Source organism: Astyanax mexicanus, chromosome 18 (assembly GCF_023375975.1).
Source record: "Astyanax mexicanus isolate ESR-SI-001 chromosome 18, AstMex3_surface, whole genome shotgun sequence".
NCBI lineage: Eukaryota > Metazoa > Chordata > Actinopteri > Characiformes > Acestrorhamphidae > Astyanax > Astyanax mexicanus.
The window spans coordinates 46,040,222-46,063,311 of record NC_064425.1 but is presented as its reverse complement, the minus strand read 5'-3'; the positions used below and the strand labels follow the sequence as shown (position 1 = coordinate 46,063,311).

Here is a 23,090-nt window from a genome sequence, read left to right as displayed (position 1 = left end):
AATCTGTGCAAATAGTAAAAAAAACTGAATCAAAAAAAAAAAAAATGAATTGAATGAAAATGAGAAGTGGTGATGGAGCCAACAAAAAAAAAAATCACACCTTAGAATAAATGAGAAATGTGACAAACTTGGGTTTCTTAAAAATAAATATGCAATTCTTTTATGAAGAGGCGTTTTTGTCTCTATTACTGGCAGAAAGGCTTGTGTTGCTGTGTGTGACAGCGATGAATGTGGTCTCTGAAGAGCGTCTGTGTTTCTTTCAGTTCTTTAACCAGGTGCTGATGTTGGGGAAGACTTCAGTGAGCGACCTGTCAGAGCATGTCTTTGACTTAATCCTGGAGCTTTACAACATCGACAGTCATCTACTCCTGTCTGTGCTGCCTCAGCTCGAGTTCAAACTCAAGGTACAGTGGAGAGGCTTTAACACGCTGTAAGATGAACAGCATTATACAGAACTGCAGAGGTTTCTGAGCACATTATTTAAAACTGTTTCTCTCAGCAGTAAAAGTTTTACTGTGAAAATACAGTATAAAGGAGCAAGAATTTCTCATTTTTCGCACTTTAAGGCGCACTATCAATGATCGTCTATTTTCTGGTCTATTTTCATTCATAAGGTGCATCGAATTATAAGGCGCATTTTAAGAAGCACGATAAGAAACGTCTAATTTAGCAGGTCTCGCCACTGGAGGATGGGGGGTAGCTATACTACAGTAAGCTTAGATTCCCAAATTTCTCCACCACTAAGGCTGGAGCATTGGCGGTTAACCACTAGTGGTTAGTGGCTAATGCCGCCCGACAGAGCTACAGTCAATGCTAATGCTGCTCCAGCAGTGCTAGCTGAGGTTAGCAGCAGAAAACAGGCCCATAATGCTCACCTCTGAAAGGAGAAATAGTGGTTAGCAGCTAATGCTAATGCTGCTCCAGTCTCAGTGCTGGAGATCTAAACTGAATCTCCTGTATAACTCTGTACTTCAGTGGAGTGTCTTTACTGCTCCTTAATACCTGACTGATAGAATTCATACATAAGGAGCACCGGATTATAAGCAGCTCTGATGATTTTTTGGGAGAATTAAAGGATTTTAAGTACAAGTTGTAGTGCAAAGATACAGTAGTTCAGATCTTGTGAGCTAGACTGTAGTAAAGCTTAGTGGTCCCAGATTTTTAAGAATCTGAAAAATTTGACGTCCAACTCACTGCTTCTCATTATAATTTTCATAGGCAGTAGCGTGTGTACGTATAAACACGCTGAGGAGATGAACGATGATGATAACGGAGAAGATATCGCAGTTTCGTTGTGTTAGTGAGCTTATGTCCTTTTAGCTATAGCCTTTGGGCAAGTTTTGTATTTAATAATTTATTCAGTCTGAATGCTATAGGTATTATCTATGAGATTGTGATTAAATAGTGTGTTCACGGAGTATCATCCATGTAAGCATTAGATATAATTGCTCTTTGTGTAGGAATTGATCAAGGCTGTGGGGAAAAAATATCTTTTTTTTTTTTTTTTTTTTGTCTTCAAACTAAATACAATTACTGGAGTGCTGAATAGACTAAACGAGTCCATTAATTACAGCAGAATTAATTGACCCTGGCTTCAGTTTTAGTTATATTATAGAAAAGGCACTGAGCTGGATTCCTGTGTTTGTGTTGTAGAGTAACGATAACGATGAGCGTCTTCAGGTTGTAAAGCTCTTGGCGAAGATGTTTGGAGCGAAGGATTCTGAGCTCGCTTCCCAGAACAAACCTCTGTGGCAGTGCTACCTGGGCAGGTAAGGTTTCTTCATTATCATGCAGCCGTTATTCACGCTTTGCTTATTAATGTGTATTCTCTTGAATCCTTGTTGATGCTAAATGCGGTACTTGCTTTTTCAGGTTTAATGATATTCATGTTCCTATTCGACTTGAGTGTGTGAAATTTGCCAGCCACTGCCTGATGAACCATCCTGACTTGGCTAAGGACCTTACAGGTGCGTGTGTGCGCGTGCGTGTGTGATCTACAATTGGCCTTTTAACCAGGCAGTAGCAAATGGGTAAATTTGTGTAATTGTGCCCAAAAAGTAGATATTTTGAATAAAAAATTCAAGTGGCCGATGCAAATCTTTTTATCTGTTTGTATCTGGATACAGGGTCTACCATTGTGACGTCTCTAATCACAATATGTAGTTGAAGATCAAAGTGGTTAAAAAAAAGCTTATTTTGGACTATCTGACCAGCTCAGAGTGAAAGCTGATCATAAGCTGAAGTGTACGTTGAAATATTTCTGCTGTAATCTCCAGAATACCTTAAAGTCAGATCTCACGACCCTGAGGAAGCTATCCGGCATGATGTGATCGTGTCCATCGTTACTGCCTCCAAGAAAGACCTCTCGCTGGTCAACGATCATTTGCTGAATTTTGTAAGAGAGAGAACGCTTGATAAGCGGGTGAGTGCTGTCTTTAATTTTCCACTGTGATGTTTTCTGTTTAGCTGGGTGGACAAATGGCCCTAAAAGACCATCACAATGTTTCTTGTTTTTTTTTTCCATCATACTTTTTCCAATACGACAAAACAAAAATAAAGGTGGGCAAAAATATTATGATTTTTGGTGATAATATTATTCTTAACGATATGACAAAAAACTGCAAAGCAGAATATATTGTGCATGTGTATGAACTGCGAAAAAAAAGTTATGCTAAAAATACCCTTAAGCTTCAAAGAAAATAATAATACAAATACAAAAATGTCATTTTAAGTCATATCACCATTATCACAAATGGATTGTTCTCTTTTAATTTTTTTCAGAATATGGCCCACTCCTATTTAACTCAGTGTTTAGAGCTGCGGCTGGCTGCTGTTCCTTTTCTTTCTTTTATACCATCAGTGCCACAAAAAGGACGAGAGCCTCCGCGTGAGATCACTGCAGCTGGCTGGAACTGCATGAACACATTAGCTCTGTGGTTTCTCTCCAGACCTTCTCCTCCTAATCTAATCTACAGGCTCTCTGAGCTGCCAGGCAGAGGAGGTCCAGTGAAATAATTTGAACCATTACTCTCATAAAGCTGTTCTTCAGGCTTTTTAGACCACGATCAGGCAGGAACCTAATTGATCCTTGTTCTGTACACCTGCCTGAATGATACCGCAGCTGACCTATATCCTCCTCATTCCTCATGTTGTGTAGATGAGTTAGAAATGGACTAATAAACCGCCTTTATTATAAGAATGATTTACATTTCTCAGCAGCTGTTTTTCTTACTTGTTTGCAGTCCAGATCATTTGGGAATCTAGCTGGAATGCTTTTGTAATTCATTTGAACTCTTAATTTGTCAAAATTTATAAGCTACAAATTGGAGTACTGTTTGCTTAGCATATTTTTTTAAAAAGCTGTACCCGCGTGTGTGTAATTGTTGTGTGTGTATACCCCCTCTGATCTGTCTGATGCAGTGATATGGAGTGTGACTCATTGTTTATTCTGAAAGAGCTTGGTATTGCTTATAAATGCAGAGGCTTCTGATTTCAGAGGCCTTTTGTTTTCTATTTTCTTTTTATAATGGCAGTTCCAGTATCCAAGTATTTTATGTGTAATGCTTGTGTTTAAGTGTCCCTCCTTCTTCTGTTGCAGTGGAGGGTCCGTAAGGAAGCTATGATGGGTCTTGCGCAGATCTATAAGAAATATTCGCTGCAGGGGGAAGCTGGGAAAGAAGCAGCCAAACAGATTTCCTGGATCAAAGACAAACTGCTGCACATCTACTATCAGAACAGCATAGATGATCGGTGAGAGAATGTTCTCAGAAAGAGATGCATCTTTTATTGTAACGTTTGTATTATCTTGATATGACAACAGTGATTTTCTGATAAATTACTGTGAAGTGTTACTACATGCTTTTAACCTCATTCTAGGCCCATTTTGAATGAAGGCATCCTAATTTAATGGTTTTCTGGGTGAAATACAGTATTTACGGTATTTTGTTTGTGTTTTTATTTTGTATTGTATTCAATAATTGCAAAATGTTGGTGTATCGGTTCTGTAATTACAAGTGTCACATTATAGCAAAAGTGCAATATTTGATATTTAAAGTGCTTTATCAGTTCTAACTACTTTCTTACAGTATAAAAGCTGTATAACTATAGGGAAACACAGGGGCGTAGCAGCTAATTCTGGGCCCTGTACTCTCTTAATGTCAGTGGGCCCCTATCAGTGCCAGAGCACAAGGAACGTAAGCGGAACAAAAAAAAAAAAAAAAAAATCATTTTCAAAATGAAAATCAAAAAAGCACTCGTGTGCAATGACAAATGGGCAGAGAGGGATGAACAGCATGTTCTGGGTGAATAATAGCCCATATAAAATCCTTTTAGTCTGAAATGTTCCAGTTGCTTCTGCTATGTAGTCTGTTGGAGGAAGGTTGGAAATGTTTGGTGCTTTGATGGAGGCTTTTAATAGTGTTTTTTCCTCTTAGCTTTATGTTCTGTTGAATTTACAGTGGATCATAATAAGCTATATTTTTTAAAAGAACAGTGCACTGCAGACTGCAGAGCATCCAGATGGCACTTTATACAGTTTTTCCAGTGAGAAGCTGATGATCTCTCACAATGCTTTCACATTCTCAGTGTGGGGCTGTGCAGTAGCAGACCTGTGTGGATGGGAATAATGATGAAGTGTGAGCTGCCTGAAAGTTGGAGTGTTTTATAGAGGGGAGGATGGAGGGAATGTACTAATAGCATCAGGAAACTGCACACAGGTGCTGGTACTCCTCATACAGGCTGAGATCAGGAGATCAGGAGTGGAGAACATGGTGTTAGAAATGAAAATAAATGCCCCGTTATTCACCCACTGTTCAGTATCCATGTGTTTGCATTTTAAAAATAAAACCCACCTGATGATGTTGATCATCTTGTTTGTCCAATAGCAACCGAGTTTTATTGGCGACAAATATCACATCCAATAATTACCCATTATTTTTAGAACACATAATTATTGGGGTAACATTCTTTGCGTCCTTCAGACAACACATGTTTGCTGGCAGCTGTATACAGGCTGAACAGGCTGTGAATCTTTGGGAATCCCACAATTAGATTCAGAATCAATTCTTTGGGTCACGATTCGATTTTTTTCCGATTCTTTCAAATCGGTTGGGTTTCTTTTTCTTGTTGCTTTGTTGCTTGATGGTGGAATGCAAATATGTTTCGCAAACAGAGCAATGTTCCCACACTTGGAAACCGTGTGGGGTGTCCAAACTCTTTACCAGTAGCTGGTTTATCCTGCAGCTCCTCCAGTCACACCCGTTACTGGAGAGCAATGCAGAGAAGGGGTTCCATGTGTCGGCTGGTATGTTTTCTGACATTCTTTTCTATGGGCAAAATCTGTACGAAGATTTTACGAAAACTGAACATCATATTTGGGAGTTTGAAATGAAAACCTGAAAAGGGATTGCAACCAAATTAATTCAATTAGCCCATAATATCAGTGTCTAAGGCTTTTAATATTTTATTATAAACATTTAAAGATAATCTGTCTCTCCACGTCTTAAGAGTAAATGCAGATGTCATTAAAACAGTTTGTAATTTCAGAAAAGTAGCTTTATGCAGCCTTTGTTTTGAGCCTAGTCTAATATCTTTTATGCACATTTCCTGTATTACTGTAATTGATGAGTGACAGTAGTGAATAGTGTGATCTGTTTTTCTGCTGCAGGCTGCTTGTGGAGCGAATCTTTGCACAGTACATGGTCCCTCACAACCTAGAGACTACAGAACGGATGAAGTGTCTGTATTACCTTTATGCTACGTTGGATTCTAATGCAGTAAAGTAAGTCCACCGCTACCCGTATAGATGAATTGTTTTTTTGTATTAAATGCATAAAATGATACCCACATATCTATTAGGTTAAAATAAAAAAATCATTAAACAGATAAGTTCAAGTGCATTTGACATCATCTGGCTATTGCAGTGTTTGTGTATTAAGTTATTGTGAAGTATTTTGTGTAATCTTGATTGGTTTGTGTTGACTAGTTTAATTTTAATATTGTAAATATATATATATATATATATATATATATATATATATATATATATATATATATATATATATATATATATATATATATATATATATATATATTGGATTGATTTTATACTGGTTTATTCCCTCAGAGCCCTGAATGAGATGTGGAAGTGCCAGAACATGCTGAGACACCATGTCAAAGATCTGCTGGATCTTGTAAAACAGCCAAAAGTAGTTTTTTTTTGTTTCTTTCTGCACAAATCTGTGATCAAATCTGTGAAATTATAATTAAAAACTGTAACAAACTTTTAATGTAACTTTTTTTCCTGTACTTCTCCAGTCGGACTCCTACAATAAGGCAGTGTTCTCAAAAGTCATGGTCATCACGAGTAAGTCTCATATCTGCACTAATAAGTTGGTAGTGTTTCTGCTGTAAAACTACAGAAATGTTCAGATTGGTGTTTTTGTGGCTTTTTCAGGGAACCTGCCTGATCCAGGGAAGGCACAAGACTTTGTGAAGAAGCTGGCACAGGTTCTGGAGGAGGATGAGAAGATCAGGAAGCAGCTGGAGACGCTGGTCAGTCCCTCCTGCTCCTGTAAGCAGGCTGAGGTCTGCGTGGTAAGTGTCCTGTAGCTTTATCTTCACTGAATCTTTGAAAAAGCACAGCAAAGTCTCGCAAAGTTAACCAGAACATTCAAATATAGAAAGAGTGTGGGTGTGTGTAGTGTGTAGTGTGTGTGTGTGTAGTGTGTGTGTGTGTAGTGTGTGTGTGTGTAGTGTGTGTGTGTGTGTAGTGTGTGTGTGTGTGTAGTGTGTGTGTGTAGTGTGTGTGTGTGTGTGTGTGTGTTACAGCAGCTTCACTCTTACCCGGTTTTGTTGCCGTATTGTTTCCTGCAGAAAGATATCACAAAAAAGCTGGGCAGCCCCAAACAGCCCAGTAACCCGTTCCTGGAGATGGTGAAGTTCCTGCTGGAGCGAATCGCTCCCGTCCACATCGACACCGAGTCCATCAGGTCGAGTCTCCTAACAGTTCATCTCTCTCTCTCTCTAATCCTGCTAACCTCCATCAATCAACTGACCTCTCTCTCTGTCTCTCTCTCTCTCTCTCTGCTTCTACAGTGCGCTTATTAAACAGGTGAATAAGTCGATAGAAGGAACAGCTGATGATGATGATGAAGGTGTACCGACTGAACAGGCTATTAGAGCCGGGCTGGAGCTCCTCAAGGTAATGATGTGCTCATTTCAGCATTGGGATGGTTCTGGGAAGGATGAAGTAAAACTCATTAGTACAGAGAGAGTGTGAATGCCAACACCTCATGCACCACCACCATGATACACACACACACACTAACACCAACACCTCATGCACCACCCATGCTAATCACTGCTAAGCACTGCTGTGCTGAGAATAACCATCCACCACCCAAATAATAATAATAACTGCTTCTATATGTGGAGCTGAAAAGATGGAAAATTAGTGTAGAAACAAGAAGGTGTTCTGAAATGACAGAAAACAATTTACCCCCTCCTCCTTTAATAATTGCAGTAACTGGTGAAGAACATTTGAATATAACCTCTCCTTATTGAATGGTGTAGATTTGATCAGCGCTGTAAACTGTACCACAGGTCCTGTCCTTCACTCACCCCGTGTCCTTCCACTCTGCGGAGACATTCGAGTCTCTGCTCGGCTGTCTGAAGATGGACGACGAGAAGGTGGCTGAGGCAGCACTGCAGATTTTCAAAAACACTGGCAGCAAACTGGAGGAGAGCTACCCACACATTAAATCGTGAGTAGGCTGTCTGATTTTGACAAGCCGTAGACTGTCTGCAGAAGGAAGCTTTCTGACTGGAGGTTAATTATCAGATTAAAATTATTTTTATTGACCAAAATGTAAAAAAGATAAAAGATGTTTTTACTTTTGACCTGCCTGATTGTAGTTGAATGAATGAACAGAAAAAGGTCCATGCAGTTCAGTTTAGCTGCTTCTTCCCTCTAGGGTTCTTTTACCGGTACTGCAGCACAAGGCCAAAAAGGGTCCTCCCCGCCAGGCCAAGTACGCCATCCGCTGCATCCACGCCATGTTTTCCAACAGAGACACTCACTTTGCACAGATTTTCGAGGTGAGTTTTTTAATAGCATTTCTTTATTATTATGAGACCACACACTACTGGCTGGCCTGGTTATGTAAATAATGTTCTGTGAATTTCTGTGACTAAAGTTTTCCAGAGAACACCTATTTAAGAGCAGGACTCTGGAACAGTGTACTTTGTCAGAAAAGGATTCTTCTTGGCACACCTTGTATTAAAATATAGTTTTGCAGTTTCCTTTTGACAGTAGATGCTGTATTGTATTATGGTATCAACTTGTAGGCCCCATGACTTTTCTGCACATCTCAGTCTGCTCCTCAGATGACAGTTTTTTACACTTAAAATGTTTTAAAAAATGTTTGAGATTTCAGTTTTATTTTTTATGTTTATATTACCTTTGTACACATGGAATATTTAAACCTATAGACACTCGTGTTCTTTTCTAAATTACCAACTGAGAATCCACCACTTAATATTATCACTACTTAAAATTTCTCCAAATAAAATGGGTGGTGTTGGATCAGATTGCTGCCGTATCTGCTGTGCTGGAGTTTAAACAACCCTAACCATGTTTCTCTTGGTTTACAGCCCCTGCATAAGAGTCTGGACACAGAGAACATGGAGCAGCTCATAACTCCTCTCACCACACTGGGGCACCTGGCCATGTTGGCACCAGAGCAGTTTGCTGGACCCCTCAAATCCCTGGTAGCCAACTTTATTGTCAAAGACCTGCTGATGAACGACCGTGTGAGTAGAACATGACAGTTTTACACTAAGAAATGTTTTTTTTTTATAAACATATTCCTAGAAAGGAGTATATATTAATCTGTGACAGGGTTATGGACACTTATGGCTCAGTGATGTGATTCGTGGAGGAGAGAGGAGGTCCTACAGCACAACTTAAAGGATCTGCTGCCAGATAGCACAGCATGACCGCATGCCTCGACGCCTCGGATCAGTATTATGCACTAGGTGTTATAGCTGATTTAAAAATCTATTTTTGTCATATCACCAAGAATATAATTAAGAATAATGGTGTCCGGTGGATAGGAGCTTGTTCGTCAGCAAAGACGTTACCCTGGCAATCAAACAGTTATTGTTCATTTCACATGTATTATTGAAATATTATAAGTAACTTGTTTTTGTGTTCCTTCCCCTAAAAGTCTGTGAAGATGCTTCTTGTGTTCTTATCACAGACCCGGCTTCTGAATGCCATCTGAAACTTATCAGACTTTCTTTCCTACTCTTTTCTCTCAAAGATTCCTGGCAAGAAAACCACCAAGCTCTGGGTTCCAGATGATGAAGTTTCCCCTGAAACGTTGGCTAAGGTAGGGACAGAGTCTCACCATCTGATAAAGCTTACTGAATCACAGCGCCGTTAGCTGCTGAGCTTTTCTGCTCTTCTTATTTGAACAGGTTTTGATTAGGCCCATTTTTCCAGTCACACAGTGATTAGTTCGGGTCTGTTTTTCTTGTGTATATTTGTGCCAGCGCTTCTTGGGAGTTTTTAATGGGGAATTTGCTGTAACTTTACATATCTTGTAGAAGCCATACTCTTATTTGATGTTTACTCCAAATTAATGTTTCTAACGGGTCTAATTTCCAAATCCACTAGGATTTGTCTTTAGAGGACAAACAAGTGTTTATCCTAAAAAATATATTTCTCAAAAAATAGAGCTTCATTATATGGACAAACATATTGGGACACCTAATCATTTATTGTCTTTTAAATTCAAGTATTTACCTTGCTTTGTTGAATGAACTGTCGTTACTTTCTATGGAGGGATTCTACTAGATTTTAGAGCATTGCTGGAAGGATTTGATTGCATTTAACTACAACATGAGAAACAGCATGTAGTCTATCGAAATATTGGGCGATCGCCACCCAACTCAAAGCTTACACCTCCCTGTAGTGTTGGATGGAACACCATTGTTCTGGAGAACACAGTTCAGCTGTTTCACAGCTCAGTGCTGAAGGTCTTTACGCCTGGAATGGTTAATGTGAGCAGCAGTGCAGCAGGTCCATGTGAACCAGGTTGACCAGCAGCTCGTTATATGATAAATATGGATCGTTTCCACCTGATTACAATGCTCAAATAACAAGATCGACCCATGTGATCCATTTCTGATCACATGATTGCATCCGGGACATCCCTATTTTATGTACTTTACATTTGCTCCAAGGAGGCCTATCCTATTGTACTTCTATACCGGTACACACTCACTCATGTTCCTCCTCGTTCTCTGTTTCAGATCCAGGGCATCAAGCTGATGGTGAGGTGGCTGCTTGGAGTGAAGAACAATCAGAGCAAGTCGGGAAACTCCACACTGAGGATGCTCACTGCCATACTGAACAGTGATGGAGATCTAACTGAACAGGGCAAGATGGGGTGAGTGTCGTTACAAACTGAGTAAAAAGTCCAGCATGGTCTTTTATAGCAGTGATGGCTGCCGCTGTTTAAATAAAATTCTTTTAAAAAATTAGTCCTTTATTGTTCAGTATAAATTATTTAATCTTTTTTGTTACCAAATAGCAAAATGTGCATCTGTACACGTAAGAGCCTCATAAATGGTAAAAAAAAAAAAAAAGTAATAACTTCTAGGTTTTATTTTTTTATTATAAGTTTACTGCTTGTCTCATTCAGTACTGTATTAACTTGTGTTGTAGTATATTAAGATTCTGATGTTTGTTTGTTTATTTGTTTAGAAAGCCAGACATGTCCCGACTCCGCCTGGCGGCAGGTTGTGCGGTGCTGCGTCTTGCTCAGGAGCCCTGCTACCATGAGATTATCACCCTGGAGCAGTACCAGCTCTGCGCTCTCGTCATCAATGTAAGACTTTAGCCCTGTAGTCCTCTTTATAAAGTGACCGATGCACTTAGCTCATCTTTATTGGCCAGTCTGTCCTGTTTTAATGACGGGAAATGAGGCACGGTGACCTTAATGCTGGAGATGCTCTGTTCTGTCTGTGCTGCTGCTGCTGCTGGTATGGTGGCTCGTTGGCTCGCTCAGGGATACGTGTTGCCAGCTAACTCCCTTACAAAGAAGAACGGTGTACAACAACTACGCTCTGCAGTTCGTGTGCTTTTATTAAGCAAGCAACTAATATTTTTTTCTTGTTTATTGTTAATTGACAAAAAAATCTGTAACATTGTGTTCATTTTACAGGTTACTAGCAAAGTGGTTTGTTCTTTATAGTCTTTATTTACTGTTCACCAATGTACTATCCCACTCCCAAGGTGATGGGATCAGAACTATTAACATGTCTCAGGACTTTTATCAGATTAAATGGAAGCTATAGAACGCGGATTTCCTTTCTGCTGTAAACATTACATCTCAAATACAACTCCCCTCACGTTTCTCATATTATATATTATCAATGGACAACACTGAGGATATGACATGCACACATCCAGTAATGGCAAATAGTGTAAATATTTAGTGTGAGCACCTTTATTATCCAGCCTTAACTCACTTAGGCATGGAGTTCACTAGAGCTTCACAGGTTGCCACTGAAATCCTTCTTCTCAGAGCTGCTGGGAAATCTTGCGCACCTCCACCTTTCACTTGAGATTTCCCCACAGACCCTCAACAGGATCTGGAGACAGGATTGGCCAGTCCAGCACCTTTAGCCTCAGTTTCTTGAGCTATGCTGTGGTAATCTTTGGTTATCTTGTTTGAGGTCATTAACATGTTGAAATACTTCGTCCCGCTTTCAGGAGAGAGCAGATCATGTTCTGCTTTAGTGTCTCAGTACATTTAGGGTTCCCTCAATAAACTGTAGTTCCCTACAGCCCGCAGCACTCGGAGCATGACACTCCCGCCACCATGCTTTACTGCAGGCAAGGCACACTTGTCTTTGTACTGTTTGCTGTTTTTTCCCCACACTCTTGACACCATCTGAACCAAATGATCTTTCTTGGTCCATCAGACCACAGGACGTGGTTCCTGTAGTTCGTGTCCTTATTGTTTTTCTGATGAGCAGCAAAAAGACATTTTGAGGGCAGTGCTGAAATAATGTTGTGCAACTCTAATGGACAGTTTAATCCAGATGCCACTGGTTATGAATAAGAACATCCACTGCACTGTCCACTGTGGGTGGTAACGTCTTCTGTGATGTATTCTCAGTACACACTTGCGATTGGGTAATTTTTAGATGTCTTCTCAGTTCCAGAAATAGAATGTCTCATTCATTTGGCACCCGCTGTCAGACCTTCTTGTTGTTTTGCTGTAAACGTGATGGTGTTCAACCCTGCTAACAAGACAACACCTCACTACTTACACCGGTGTGGGCATCTGCAAGCTGTCCCCCGAGTAAACACTTCATGATTTATTTAAATCCTGCTGTCAGTGTAGGACTAGTATGCCCATCTCCAGGTGCAGCTCTAAAAAAGGTTAAATACCTGTTGATTCTTCAATCAGCTGATTAATCCTCCTCTTTATTGATCACATATTTAGAGGGTTGTCCTCATTTGTAATGTGTCTCTCCTCAGGACGAGTGTTACCAGGTGCGGCAGGCCTTCGCTCAGAAGCTGCATAAGGGTCTGTGTCGCCTGCGGCTGCCGCTGGAGTACCTGGCTGTGTTTGCTCTCTGTGCCAAAGACCCGGTGAAGGAGCGCAGGGCCCACGCCCGCCAGTGCCTGGTCAAAAACATCAACCTGCGCAGGGAATACCTCAAGCAGCATGCCGCAGTCAGCGGTGAGGGCATGTACACCCCTTTGTTACTTCATCGCTTTGCTTTGCTCAGAGTTTCACAGTCCTGGCCCTGGAGACGCACTGCGTAGACTTTATTATGAAATCTTAAATCTAGAGGAGCTTTATACTGGCTGTCTATGGGTCTTTAAATGGGCATATTTTGTTTAAAATTATATTTTACAAATTAAGTTTTAGTTTGCATTAGCCTTGCTTTCTTCACATACACATACAGTATGTAGTGCAGTAAAGCAAGTTCATATTTTATAGAGGATTATTATTAATAATTACTTATATTGAATAGTATAATACGTAATAATGAGTAGGCACCGACTAGTTAATATTTATGGAATGGAAAGAAGACACAGAATAGTGTGTGTTTTTTTTTTTTTTTTTTGTTTTTTTTAGTAGATATTGACTTTTTTTAATCAGTATGTTTTATGATTAAGTAATAAATATTAAAATAGATTTTAAATGTTAAACTGTATCATAAATATATTTTCTTTTAAAATAAAAAATATTTGCTTTTTGTTTAATAATTAGATTCTGTAATATAATAAATAAATTTAATTGTGATGCCTATAGCTTGAGTTATTACTTGATTCTGAACAACTAGAACATTAATTATGGAACACATTGAATCATTAGTTACTGAATAATTAGTACTGAATTATTACTGATTACTACTTTTAATTTGAGTACTTTGAGTATTAAAAGAAATAATTATTAAATTATTAAATTTCTACCTGTTGAATTCTAGATACAGGTATTTAGTTACGCTTTTAGCATTAAAGCATCTAATTTATGAAAATTAAATTTAACCGGGGGAGCCCACAGACAGCCTGGTGTTATGTGGCGGATAATTTGGGAGAAGCGAAAATCCTTATATATGCAGTGAAGCTGCAGAAGCTCCAGGAGGGGGAAACTCTGCTGCAGTTCATCTTCATTGTGCTGTGTAAATAAATAAATGTATAAATGTGGAGATAAACTAAAGCCATTTTTCATTGCTTTTATATGGCGTTCAGTTACTTTGTCTTTCCTGATGTTTAGGCCACTTAATCCACTGAGGCCATCATTAATTCATGTCATTAATTCTGTCCTGTTGATTTGATTTAGGCTAATTGGATCATCATAATCTGAACAGTAAGAAGATACAGTACACGCCTCTCTGTTCATCTTGCTCTAATTCACTCTTCATATCATGCTGATCGGCCGGCCTTTCATCAGAGCTTCCAGTCAGCGCACAAATCCCTGAAGTTTTTAGTCCCGTGGAAAAAAAACATTAAAACACCCCATCAAAACCTTGCAGTATTTTTAACTAATGTAAACTAATACAGAACATCTTGTCCAGTTTCTTTCTGATTGTTCTAAAATCAGCTGTAGCTGTGCCTGTAAGTGGTGGTGATTTTTCTCTATAACGTAACCGTGCTCTTTACTTGTGAATTATTTTCCAGACAGTGGTTTGGCTGATTTTTATTTTTTTTTTAGATTTTTTTTATTTTAGGCCTCTGAGAGCTTTTTAGATCTGGTCATAGTGATCCACTCAATTCAACAATCAAGATTAAACCAAACTAGAATTCTATTTTTACACATTTTTAGTAATAAATGTGTGCGTGTTTAACTTTTTCCTCACTATTTTTTGTGCATTTCTCTAAAATACATTTTCAGTTTTATGTATTTTTATGTATTATCTTTAGTTATATTAGTTAAATTGCCTCCATCTCTCAGTATTGTTTAAATAAAGATCATTGCTCCATATTAGAGCTAGGTACTGTTGTAAGATATTCTTCAAATATGTGAGCAATTCTTAACTTGGATTTCAGGGCTTTGAAAAAAAAAAACTTTTAGATGACTTTAAATATGTTAAATTATAAGATTTTTATTAAAGGGTGTCCAGTTTTCTTCACTTTACAGAAGCTTTAAAAACTCTTTATATCTCCTTTCGGACAGAAATATAATAATCAGGGTTGGTTTCTGTTTTTGCAGAGAAACTGATTTCTCTCCTGCCAGAATATGTGGTGCCGTATGCCATCCACCTCCTCGCCCACGACCCCGACTACGTTAAAGTGCAGGACATCGAGCAGCTGAAGGACATCAAAGAGTGAGTGTGTGCCTTTGCCTGTGCGCGCCTGTGTTAGAGATCGTTTCTGCTATTACCTCTGAAAATGATCCCCCCCCCCTCCCATCTCTCTCTCTCTCTCTCTCTTTTTCTCTCTCCCTCTCTCTCCTCATCTTTTTCATCTCTTTATCTCTCTTTTTATCTGAAGGGCTTTGTGGTTTATTTTGGAGATCTTAATGGCCAAAAATGAGAACAACAGTCATGCATTCATTAGGAAAATGGTAGAGAACATCAAGCAGACAAAAGATGGTCAGTGTCCGGATGATGCCAAGATAAATGAGGTGGGTGTTGAAGCATTTTCTTTTTTTTACTCATCTTATTTATTCTTTAACTGCAGTGTGTGATGTTCAGCAGGCTTAAGGCAACATTTATGTCACAAATTTAACCATAAAATAAAAACTTTAGAATTATATTAATACTTCTCTGAGTGTAATAGTGAGAGATGGCGTTTCTGTCGTTCCCACTATGAGATGGAAGTTTAGTGGAAATTTCACCAGACTTCTTGTGAGAGTTGTTTAGCATCCCAGTGCAAAATCCTGTAATGTCACTCTTTCACTTTTGAGGTTGAAATATTCTTAATTTTGTAGCAAAATTCAGTCAAACTTTCAGTTCCGACTGTAGATTTGTGTCACACTGTTGCTTCTATGGTAATAAATACCTGTGGCTTTTTTGCAGCTTAGTTGTGATTGATGGTTTCCATTAACATACTGGGGCGCTGTGTTTGCGCACTATTGTGTTCTTTATCTGTCAACCTGGGTGTGGAAATAGAACTAGGAAATGGACATGTGATGGAGAAGAAGAAAAGAACACAGTTCTAGCAGCAGTCGTATCTTAATACTTAATGTACCTGTTTATACTGTATTTTCTGTGCTCATAAAATGATTAGGTTGTGTCAACAGATATTAGTGAGACATGCCAAGTTTGTTGATAAGCACTGCCATCTCTTAACAGTGCTTTAGCCTATCCTACCATACTAAAAATTCTTTTTTGAACATTTCTTTATTTAGAAACTGTACACAGTGTGCGATGTAGCCATGAACATTGTCATCTCCAAGAGCACTACATACAGTCTGGAGTCACCGAAAGACCCCGTGCTGCCCGCCCGCTACTTCACCCAACCCGACAAGGTAAGAATGGCAGCATCAAAACCGGCTGTTAAAATACGGTAATGAGAATAAGCTGGAGTCTAACTTCACCCTTTTCTTTTGGTTTGTGTTGCAGAACTTCAGCAATACAAAAAATTATCTTCCTCCTGAGATGAAGTCCTTCTTCACCCCAGGAAAGGTACGGTGGTCTCATAGTTGTGTATTTGCCATAGAGCGCGTGTATCTAATTCCATTCTTGTTGATTAAAGTCTCACGCAGCTGCTGCTCCTCTTACCCTGCGTTTTTCTCTCCTCCAGCCCAAAGCAGCTAATGTTCTGGGAGCTGTGAACAAGCCTTTATCAGCCACAGGCAAACTGCAGACCAAGCTGTCCCGCATGGAGACCATCAGCAACGCCAGCAGTAACTCCAATCCCAGCTCCCCTGGACGCTGCAAAGGAAGGTAAATCTGATATTATTATTATTATTATTATTATTATTATTATTATTATTATTGTTATTGAATCCTGACATAGTTATCTTGTAATATGGCTGTGTCATCAGGGAAGAATTATTCCATTGATTGAATAACCTGGTCTATATTCAGTATATTCAGGTAGTCAGCTGACCTCATTCTTTCAGCACATACTGTTGCCGAACCTAAACCTGACCAATCATAGCTCCACCCCCACAGGCTGTACGGTAGCACTAGGCATGATGGGTAATCACTTCCTCCAGCCACCTCTCTTCTTACCCTGATGCTCCATCACTCTGGAACTCTGGGTAAATCTGGACTCATCAGATCTTTACATGATCTTTCACTGATCCAGAGTCTGATCTTTACTCCCTCTAACAAACTAAAGATGTTTTATGTTTTTGCTGGTTTTCCTCACTGATAAGAGCTTTTCTTTAAGCTGTTTAGTCCCTTTAAACCCTTCAGTTCTCTTCACACTCCTGAGTTGAGTTCTAGTGCTGTTTGTTTTGATTTCACCAAACGCTTTATTTTGAGAGTATATGTCGAGAGTCTGTTTGAGAGAAAGAGAGCGTAAATAATAAGTACTACCCAGTGTGGAAATAACAGTGCAAACACAGTATCTAATATCTGAGGCTGGAACAGTTTCAATATACTGTTGAAAATGTAAGTGTTTGAAACTATCAATAAAAAAAAATCCATAGTCCCCACAAGTCCTGGAAAACATAAAACCTCGACATTTGGAGATCATTTTACCAGCCATTAAAACTCTGATGTAGCCCGTGTGCATCCAGTTAATTTGGACTAGGGTTTTATTTTTTTGTAGTAGAACATCAGTATGGAGTCTGAACCCCCAGATCTGAAACGTTTACCAAACCTTAAAACCTGCTTTTCTCCCCCCTTCAGTCCAAACATACAGACTGAGATCTAATTAGTTTCGTTTATTTTTGAGCTAATGAGAAATGTGCGATTTTTTTTTGTGCGAATGAGAAAAGGCTGTGCTATTATTGTCTAAATAAGAGCTGCACTGGTTTCTATGAGATCTAAGAAGCTCTACATGAACTGATTAAATATAGTGATCATGATTCATTACTGATGCAGACTGATATAATTAGATATCCACACGGCTCTGTAATGAAACTGGAATAGATATGGCAAGTTCACAGCAGTTTCAGAATGGCTATTTAGACATGAGCTGTAGCCCACGCATTTCTGCACTCGCCTCATGCATTATAAAAGAAATTATTATGCATGAAAATTATAATTGTATAAGTCTTTACATTTATTAGATTTTTTTTTCTATGGTTGTTGTGATAAATACATTATGTAGAGTTATCAGCCTGTATGTGTGTATGAAGAAGTCTGCTTTATTAAAGGGGTATGTGAAAACTGATGCGAACAGTATGTGGTGTTTTGTGGAAACTGATCATTTTGAAGCTAAAAAGGATCTTTTACAGCAGGGCTTGATGGAATATGGAATAGAGTTATTATGCATGCACACACACATACACATACACACACACACAGCTGATAACACGTTTCCTCTTTCCAAGGAAGATTAGAATATGCAGCCATGATTTATTTGTTTATTTTATTTTATCCATTTAACTCTTAGTTAAACAGAGTAACACAGTCATTACAATATTCTCACTTAAGCATTAAAACTACTGAGATATTATAATACAGTAAATAAATTCTATTATATACTTTGCATCATACTTTACTCATACGGAGCTCAAACACAATCAGCCACAAAACATTAAATTCAGATCTGTATATAAATTACACTGATCAGCCTAAACATTTATAATCAACACCTTCTGATTTATTTCTGCTCTGGTTTTAATATTACAGCAACATTAATCCTTGTATTAATCATGTGATTAATTGAAATTACTATTTTTTTGTCAAGTAAATAGAAATGTCAAAGAGCCTATTAAATAGTAGGATTATGTTTTTTTACAGATACAGGTACCACAACCACCTGAGAGACTGTAGCAACCACCTGAGTTTCCTTAGCAACTGTGGCCTGAAACACTGTTACGACTAGAACAGTCATTTAGTTTCATCTATGTAGATTATAGCACCCATCTGGGATTACACAGCAGCCACCTAACAAAACCCTAGTAACCTCCTGGGACACCATTAAAACCCAGTATCAGTGGCCTGGGAGGAAGTGGGTTATTATAAGCTGTGAATCTTTGTGCGTTTCCTTCAGTAGATACATTTCTGTACTGTAAACTGTTAAATAACTAAAGGGTGAAAACATTTCTAATAATAAAATGCAAAAGATACAAATCTCTCAGATGTGTAACTTTCTGTTTCCTGTTTCTCCCAGACTGGACTCAGGAGACGTGGACCACAGCGAGAACGAGGACATCTCCATAAAGAGCCCGTCTGAATCAGAGAAACCCACCAGGGGCCGCAAGCGAGGCGCCGCCTCCAGCCAAGACGACAAAACCCAGGAGTCCAAACCCAAACGCGGCCGCAAGAAAGCGCCGAGCGCCGGTGCGGAGGAGGAGGAGCAGTGGGGCGAGGACGGCAGCATGGCCGAGGCGTCGATGGAGATCGAGGACGAACAGAACAGTCCACCCAAGAGAGGACGCCGCGGACGTCCCCCCAAATCTGCTCCGAAAGAAGAGACCCCCATCAAGGGAAGGAGAGGCCGCAGGAAGGCCGTCCCCCCACCGGAGGAGGAAAATGAGGAAGAAGAACAGGAAGAGGAGGAGGAAGAAGAGGAAGAAGATGCAGGGAGTGAAAATATAGAAGTGAAGCCAAGAGGAAGACGAGGCCGCAAACCGAGGTCTGTCCGTTACCATATCCGTAATTAGATTTATTATTATAGATGTTTTGTCTCTGTTCTAGTCGTAACTGAGGAACCAGATAATTTGATAACTAGTCTTAATAATTCTTGCTGCATGTTTATTTACAGTCCTGTGTAATTAAAACTTATTGAAATTACATCAGGTGAGCTGGTGATGGAATTGAACATCTATATATCACAAGAAATTCTTGTTTCTTTTTAGTGTTTGTTTACCTGTATCTATTCTAATATGATCTGGAGTATTACAAGTAAAATCTCCTGCCCTGATTTCTGTATGTCATGTTTATATTAGTTAAATCTATAAACTGGTACGATGTGATTTTCTTTCAGAGTGGAACCCGAACCCGATTCAGTTGAATCCACACCACAGAAAAGAAGAGGGAGACCTCCAAAATCACAAACGGCAGCTAAAAAAACAGGGTACACCACATTTCACCGATTTCTTCTTTTCTAAGTTGATTACGTTCTGTAGAAATCATCACTAAACTGCAGCTTATTTACAGACCTGAGTTCAGACCCGCGGCTAAAACGCTAAAACCTCTCTGTGTTTAACTCTGTGCTTCAGCGGCGGGAGAACCAGAGCGGCGGTGAGTCAGGAGGAAGAGTCTGAGGAAGAGATGGAGACGTCTCAACAGAGTGAGGCAGAGGCAGAGGAAGAACAACCACCCGAATCACCTAAAGTAAGCCCTCCATCTCTCTCCATGCTTATGCTAATCTACCCTTATAGTTTTTGCCATTTGAGCTGGAATATGTGAAAAGAGTGATGAAACCACTGGCTAATATTAATTTAATTATTTAATTCAGATTAATAAAATGAGTTTTTGAAAAAGTTGAAAATGTGGAAGATCATCTCCTATCAGCTGTGAAAGAAACGTCTGATATGTTTCATTATTTCGAAGGTGGAAAAAGAAAATTACAAAGACTTTTATAATAAACAAGTTGATTAAATGCATTCATCAGATAAAGTTAGAATATTTAAACATTTAATAATTAACTTGTTTTTCTTAAACTATTTTAACAGCCTTTTCTGCCACAGCTTATAGCTCATCATAAATGCAACACTCTTTTAATTCAAACTAAGTGTGAAGATTTCATTAAACAGTGTCTTTTAAAGTACTGAAAGTTTATACACAAGGAAGATAATGACGTCACAACATGGCTTTACTTACTTTTGACCATTTTTCTTTAAATTTTTTATTAGATTTAAATAAATAGTTAAAAAAATAAAAAAATGCATTACAATTAAAAATGTCTCTTGGTTTATAAACTGTAACATGCAGCAACTGAAGCCTCCAGTGTTTTGTGGGTCTGAAATTCATCATTACTGACTGTTCTGGTCTGTGATCTTCAGCACTATCAGCTCGATGTTCTCGGTGTGATTTTAGGTGCGGCGGAAGTCGGGGAGGCGAGATCGCAGATGAGTGAGCTGAGCTTCACGATTGGCCGAGTTTGAGAAAAGCCGCGAAAGACAAAGGAGGGAATTTCTTTGGAGAGTTTGGACTTTTTCGAGCCATGCATTTGCATCTGCTTCAGCTGTATTTTGCCGTCTTCTCTGCCGTATGCTTTCGCCACGTCTCGCCGCCGTGACTCGTGGTTTGTTTTTGCATTGTTGCTGACCATGTGAAAGACCCTAAAAAATGTAAATAGTCTTTGTTCTATCAGCCCTGTCCTTTACAACCCACTCGTACGACACCTAATTACCCAGTTACCCACCTGCCCACCTTTAGGGAGAAAACTGTATAGCTTTTACCCTCCAGCTTTAAAGATATCGCACCAGCTGATCTGTCCAAGTATGAAAGAAGAAAAAAAAAAAAAGCGACTTTTAGCAGTACTGTATCTGTCCAGTGTGTTTTCTGTATCATTCTGTAATGTGCGACATGAATAACTGTTTTGTAGTTCCGTTTTAAAAAAATATTTGTTTGTCATTTTATTCTTTCCCTTTTTTTTAACCCCTTCTCATTTGTGTATTTCTTGTGTGCGTATTTTTGTGGATGTGCAAACGTGCCTCTGCAGGACGAGAAGACGAAACACTGGTATGAAGATGACCTGATGATATTTGTTCTCTTTTCCTGCTCAGTATTGATTTTTTTAGCAGTGTTTGGAACAACAGGGAAAGTGTGGTACAGTGCATCCATTTCAATATTGGCTGTGTTGCGGATTTAAAAATCCCCTCACCAGAAACCCACCCAGCCACCCAGATCACTTTTTCAGTCTGCTGAACCAATAAAATATTCTGTTTAAATAATCGGACTCTTCCCTGATTTAATAAAAGAAGGAATTGTGTTGGGTTTTTTTTGTTGTGTAAAATGTATTCAGATGCTGCAGTTTTTAAGGAGCAGAAGAATGAATCATTTATAGGCTGGAAATTACGGAGCTGGAACACTTCAGAATATTAAATCAGCAGCCAAGCTAAATATTTCTGTGTGTTCGCCCGAGTCCAGCACCCTGAGGGTTCTCATGGTTCACTAGAACAGCTCGAGCTGCTGCTGGTTTGAAAATAAAAATTAAAAGCTCTGTTTAAACAGCAGATATGACCGCGTGGTCTGAGCTGCTGATCGTAGGGACGGATGGTAACCAATATATCTCTAATTTATCACACCTCCCGTTAGTCCGGCTGTGCGAGAAATCCTGCAGAATTAAAGGTTTATCTCGGTACCGTTTCAGGTGTTCTAGTCTTTGTTGACAATTCAGATGAGTATATTAATGCAAACTTACCCAATTTCAGTAATTAAGTTCAGAATGTGAAACACGTATTATATATGTGTGTTTTTTGTTGGAATGCTGTGTTCTTTTTCTTCCATGCATAAATAACCGCCCTCCAAATAACTCAATTTTAGCTTCATCAGTCCACAGAACCTTATTCAAAACGAAGCTGCTCCCCCAAATGTGCTTTATCTTTAGTATTCCTGAGAAAAGGTTATTCTGCATTTCTCTCCCATACAGCCTCTCCTTCTGCAAAGTGCGCTATATAGTGATTAGTGAACGATGCACAGTGACACTATTAACTGCAGAAAGATGATGTAGGTCTTTGGAGTTGGTCTGTGAGTTGAGTGTCCTCTCCATCCTTCTCTGATTATCTGAATTTTTTTTTGTCTTAACTAGAACTGTGCCTGTGGTTCTTCCTTTTCCTCACTCTGTTCTTCTCACCAGTTCTTGTGAAAGAAGAAAAACTTGTGATTGGCTCCTTAACTCTTCCACATAATCAGATTTACCTGTGTTTGTAGGTCAAGGGTGAACGAGCTCACCAAACTAATATTGCGATCAAATAATTAGTGCTGAAGTTATTCAAATCAGTAAAGCGACAAGGGGTCCTAAATTTATGCACTTTCTGTAAGTCTTATAAACTTCATTTCGTTTTGTTAAATATCAATGTGTTCATCTGCTGTATGATATATTTAACTGAATCGCTGATCCCAACAAACAATGATTTATAAAGAAAAAAAATCATAAATAACTTTTTCCTACCGCTGTAGAATTACGCACAAATTGCAATATTACGCACAGAGTGAGCTATTTTAAGCATTTATGTACTTTATTGTTGACTATGGCTTACAGACAATAAAATAACAAAAATCAGTATCTCAGAAAATTAGAATATTATATAAGAATAATTGGTAGTTAATTGTTCCAGTCCTGCTGAAAAATGAAATATTTTTTTGCTGATGAATCAATATTCAACGTCAGAATTTCAACATTAACTGATTAGGCAATGCTGAATAATAAAGGACCACATTAAAAGATGTTATACAATCAAAACATTAACGTTTATTTAACGTTTATTTAACGTTCTTCGCTCTCGCTTAAAGAGTCTCCAGGTACTCCTCATTCATTGGTGCAG

General features: G+C 38.8%; 1 protein-coding gene across 3 annotated transcripts in view; it reads left to right on the top strand.

Moving 5' to 3' along the window:
* The window catches only part of pds5b (PDS5 cohesin associated factor B), a 31,965-nt gene extending 10,468 nt beyond the window's left edge, over positions 1 to 21,497 (top strand). For 2 of the 3 annotated variants that reach the window (XM_049466971.1, XM_049466972.1), the window contains exons 8-34: positions 264 to 404; positions 1,654 to 1,769; positions 1,873 to 1,967; positions 2,277 to 2,422; positions 3,599 to 3,750; positions 5,666 to 5,779; positions 6,125 to 6,206; positions 6,316 to 6,364; positions 6,455 to 6,594; positions 6,874 to 6,989; positions 7,096 to 7,201; positions 7,603 to 7,763; positions 7,974 to 8,097; positions 8,653 to 8,811; positions 9,324 to 9,392; positions 10,318 to 10,454; positions 10,772 to 10,895; positions 12,557 to 12,767; positions 14,742 to 14,856; positions 15,023 to 15,155; positions 15,882 to 16,001; positions 16,096 to 16,158; positions 16,277 to 16,419; positions 18,767 to 19,231; positions 19,583 to 19,672; positions 19,818 to 19,932; positions 20,638 to 21,497. In XM_049466971.1, coding sequence (XP_049322928.1) covers positions 264 to 404; positions 1,654 to 1,769; positions 1,873 to 1,967; positions 2,277 to 2,422; positions 3,599 to 3,750; positions 5,666 to 5,779; positions 6,125 to 6,206; positions 6,316 to 6,364; positions 6,455 to 6,594; positions 6,874 to 6,989; positions 7,096 to 7,201; positions 7,603 to 7,763; positions 7,974 to 8,097; positions 8,653 to 8,811; positions 9,324 to 9,392; positions 10,318 to 10,454; positions 10,772 to 10,895; positions 12,557 to 12,767; positions 14,742 to 14,856; positions 15,023 to 15,155; positions 15,882 to 16,001; positions 16,096 to 16,158; positions 16,277 to 16,419; positions 18,767 to 19,231; positions 19,583 to 19,672; positions 19,818 to 19,932; positions 20,638 to 20,673 — 3,522 coding nt within the window. In that variant the 3' untranslated portion in view covers positions 20,674 to 21,497. The remainder of the gene's footprint in view (positions 1 to 263; positions 405 to 1,653; positions 1,770 to 1,872; positions 1,968 to 2,276; positions 2,423 to 3,598; positions 3,751 to 5,665; positions 5,780 to 6,124; positions 6,207 to 6,315; positions 6,365 to 6,454; positions 6,595 to 6,873; positions 6,990 to 7,095; positions 7,202 to 7,602; positions 7,764 to 7,973; positions 8,098 to 8,652; positions 8,812 to 9,323; positions 9,393 to 10,317; positions 10,455 to 10,771; positions 10,896 to 12,556; positions 12,768 to 14,741; positions 14,857 to 15,022; positions 15,156 to 15,881; positions 16,002 to 16,095; positions 16,159 to 16,276; positions 16,420 to 18,766; positions 19,232 to 19,582; positions 19,673 to 19,817; positions 19,933 to 20,637) is intronic. The other variant, XM_022668799.2, reaches the window with a different exon arrangement.
* The last annotated feature ends 1,593 nt before the right edge of the window (positions 21,498 to 23,090 follow it).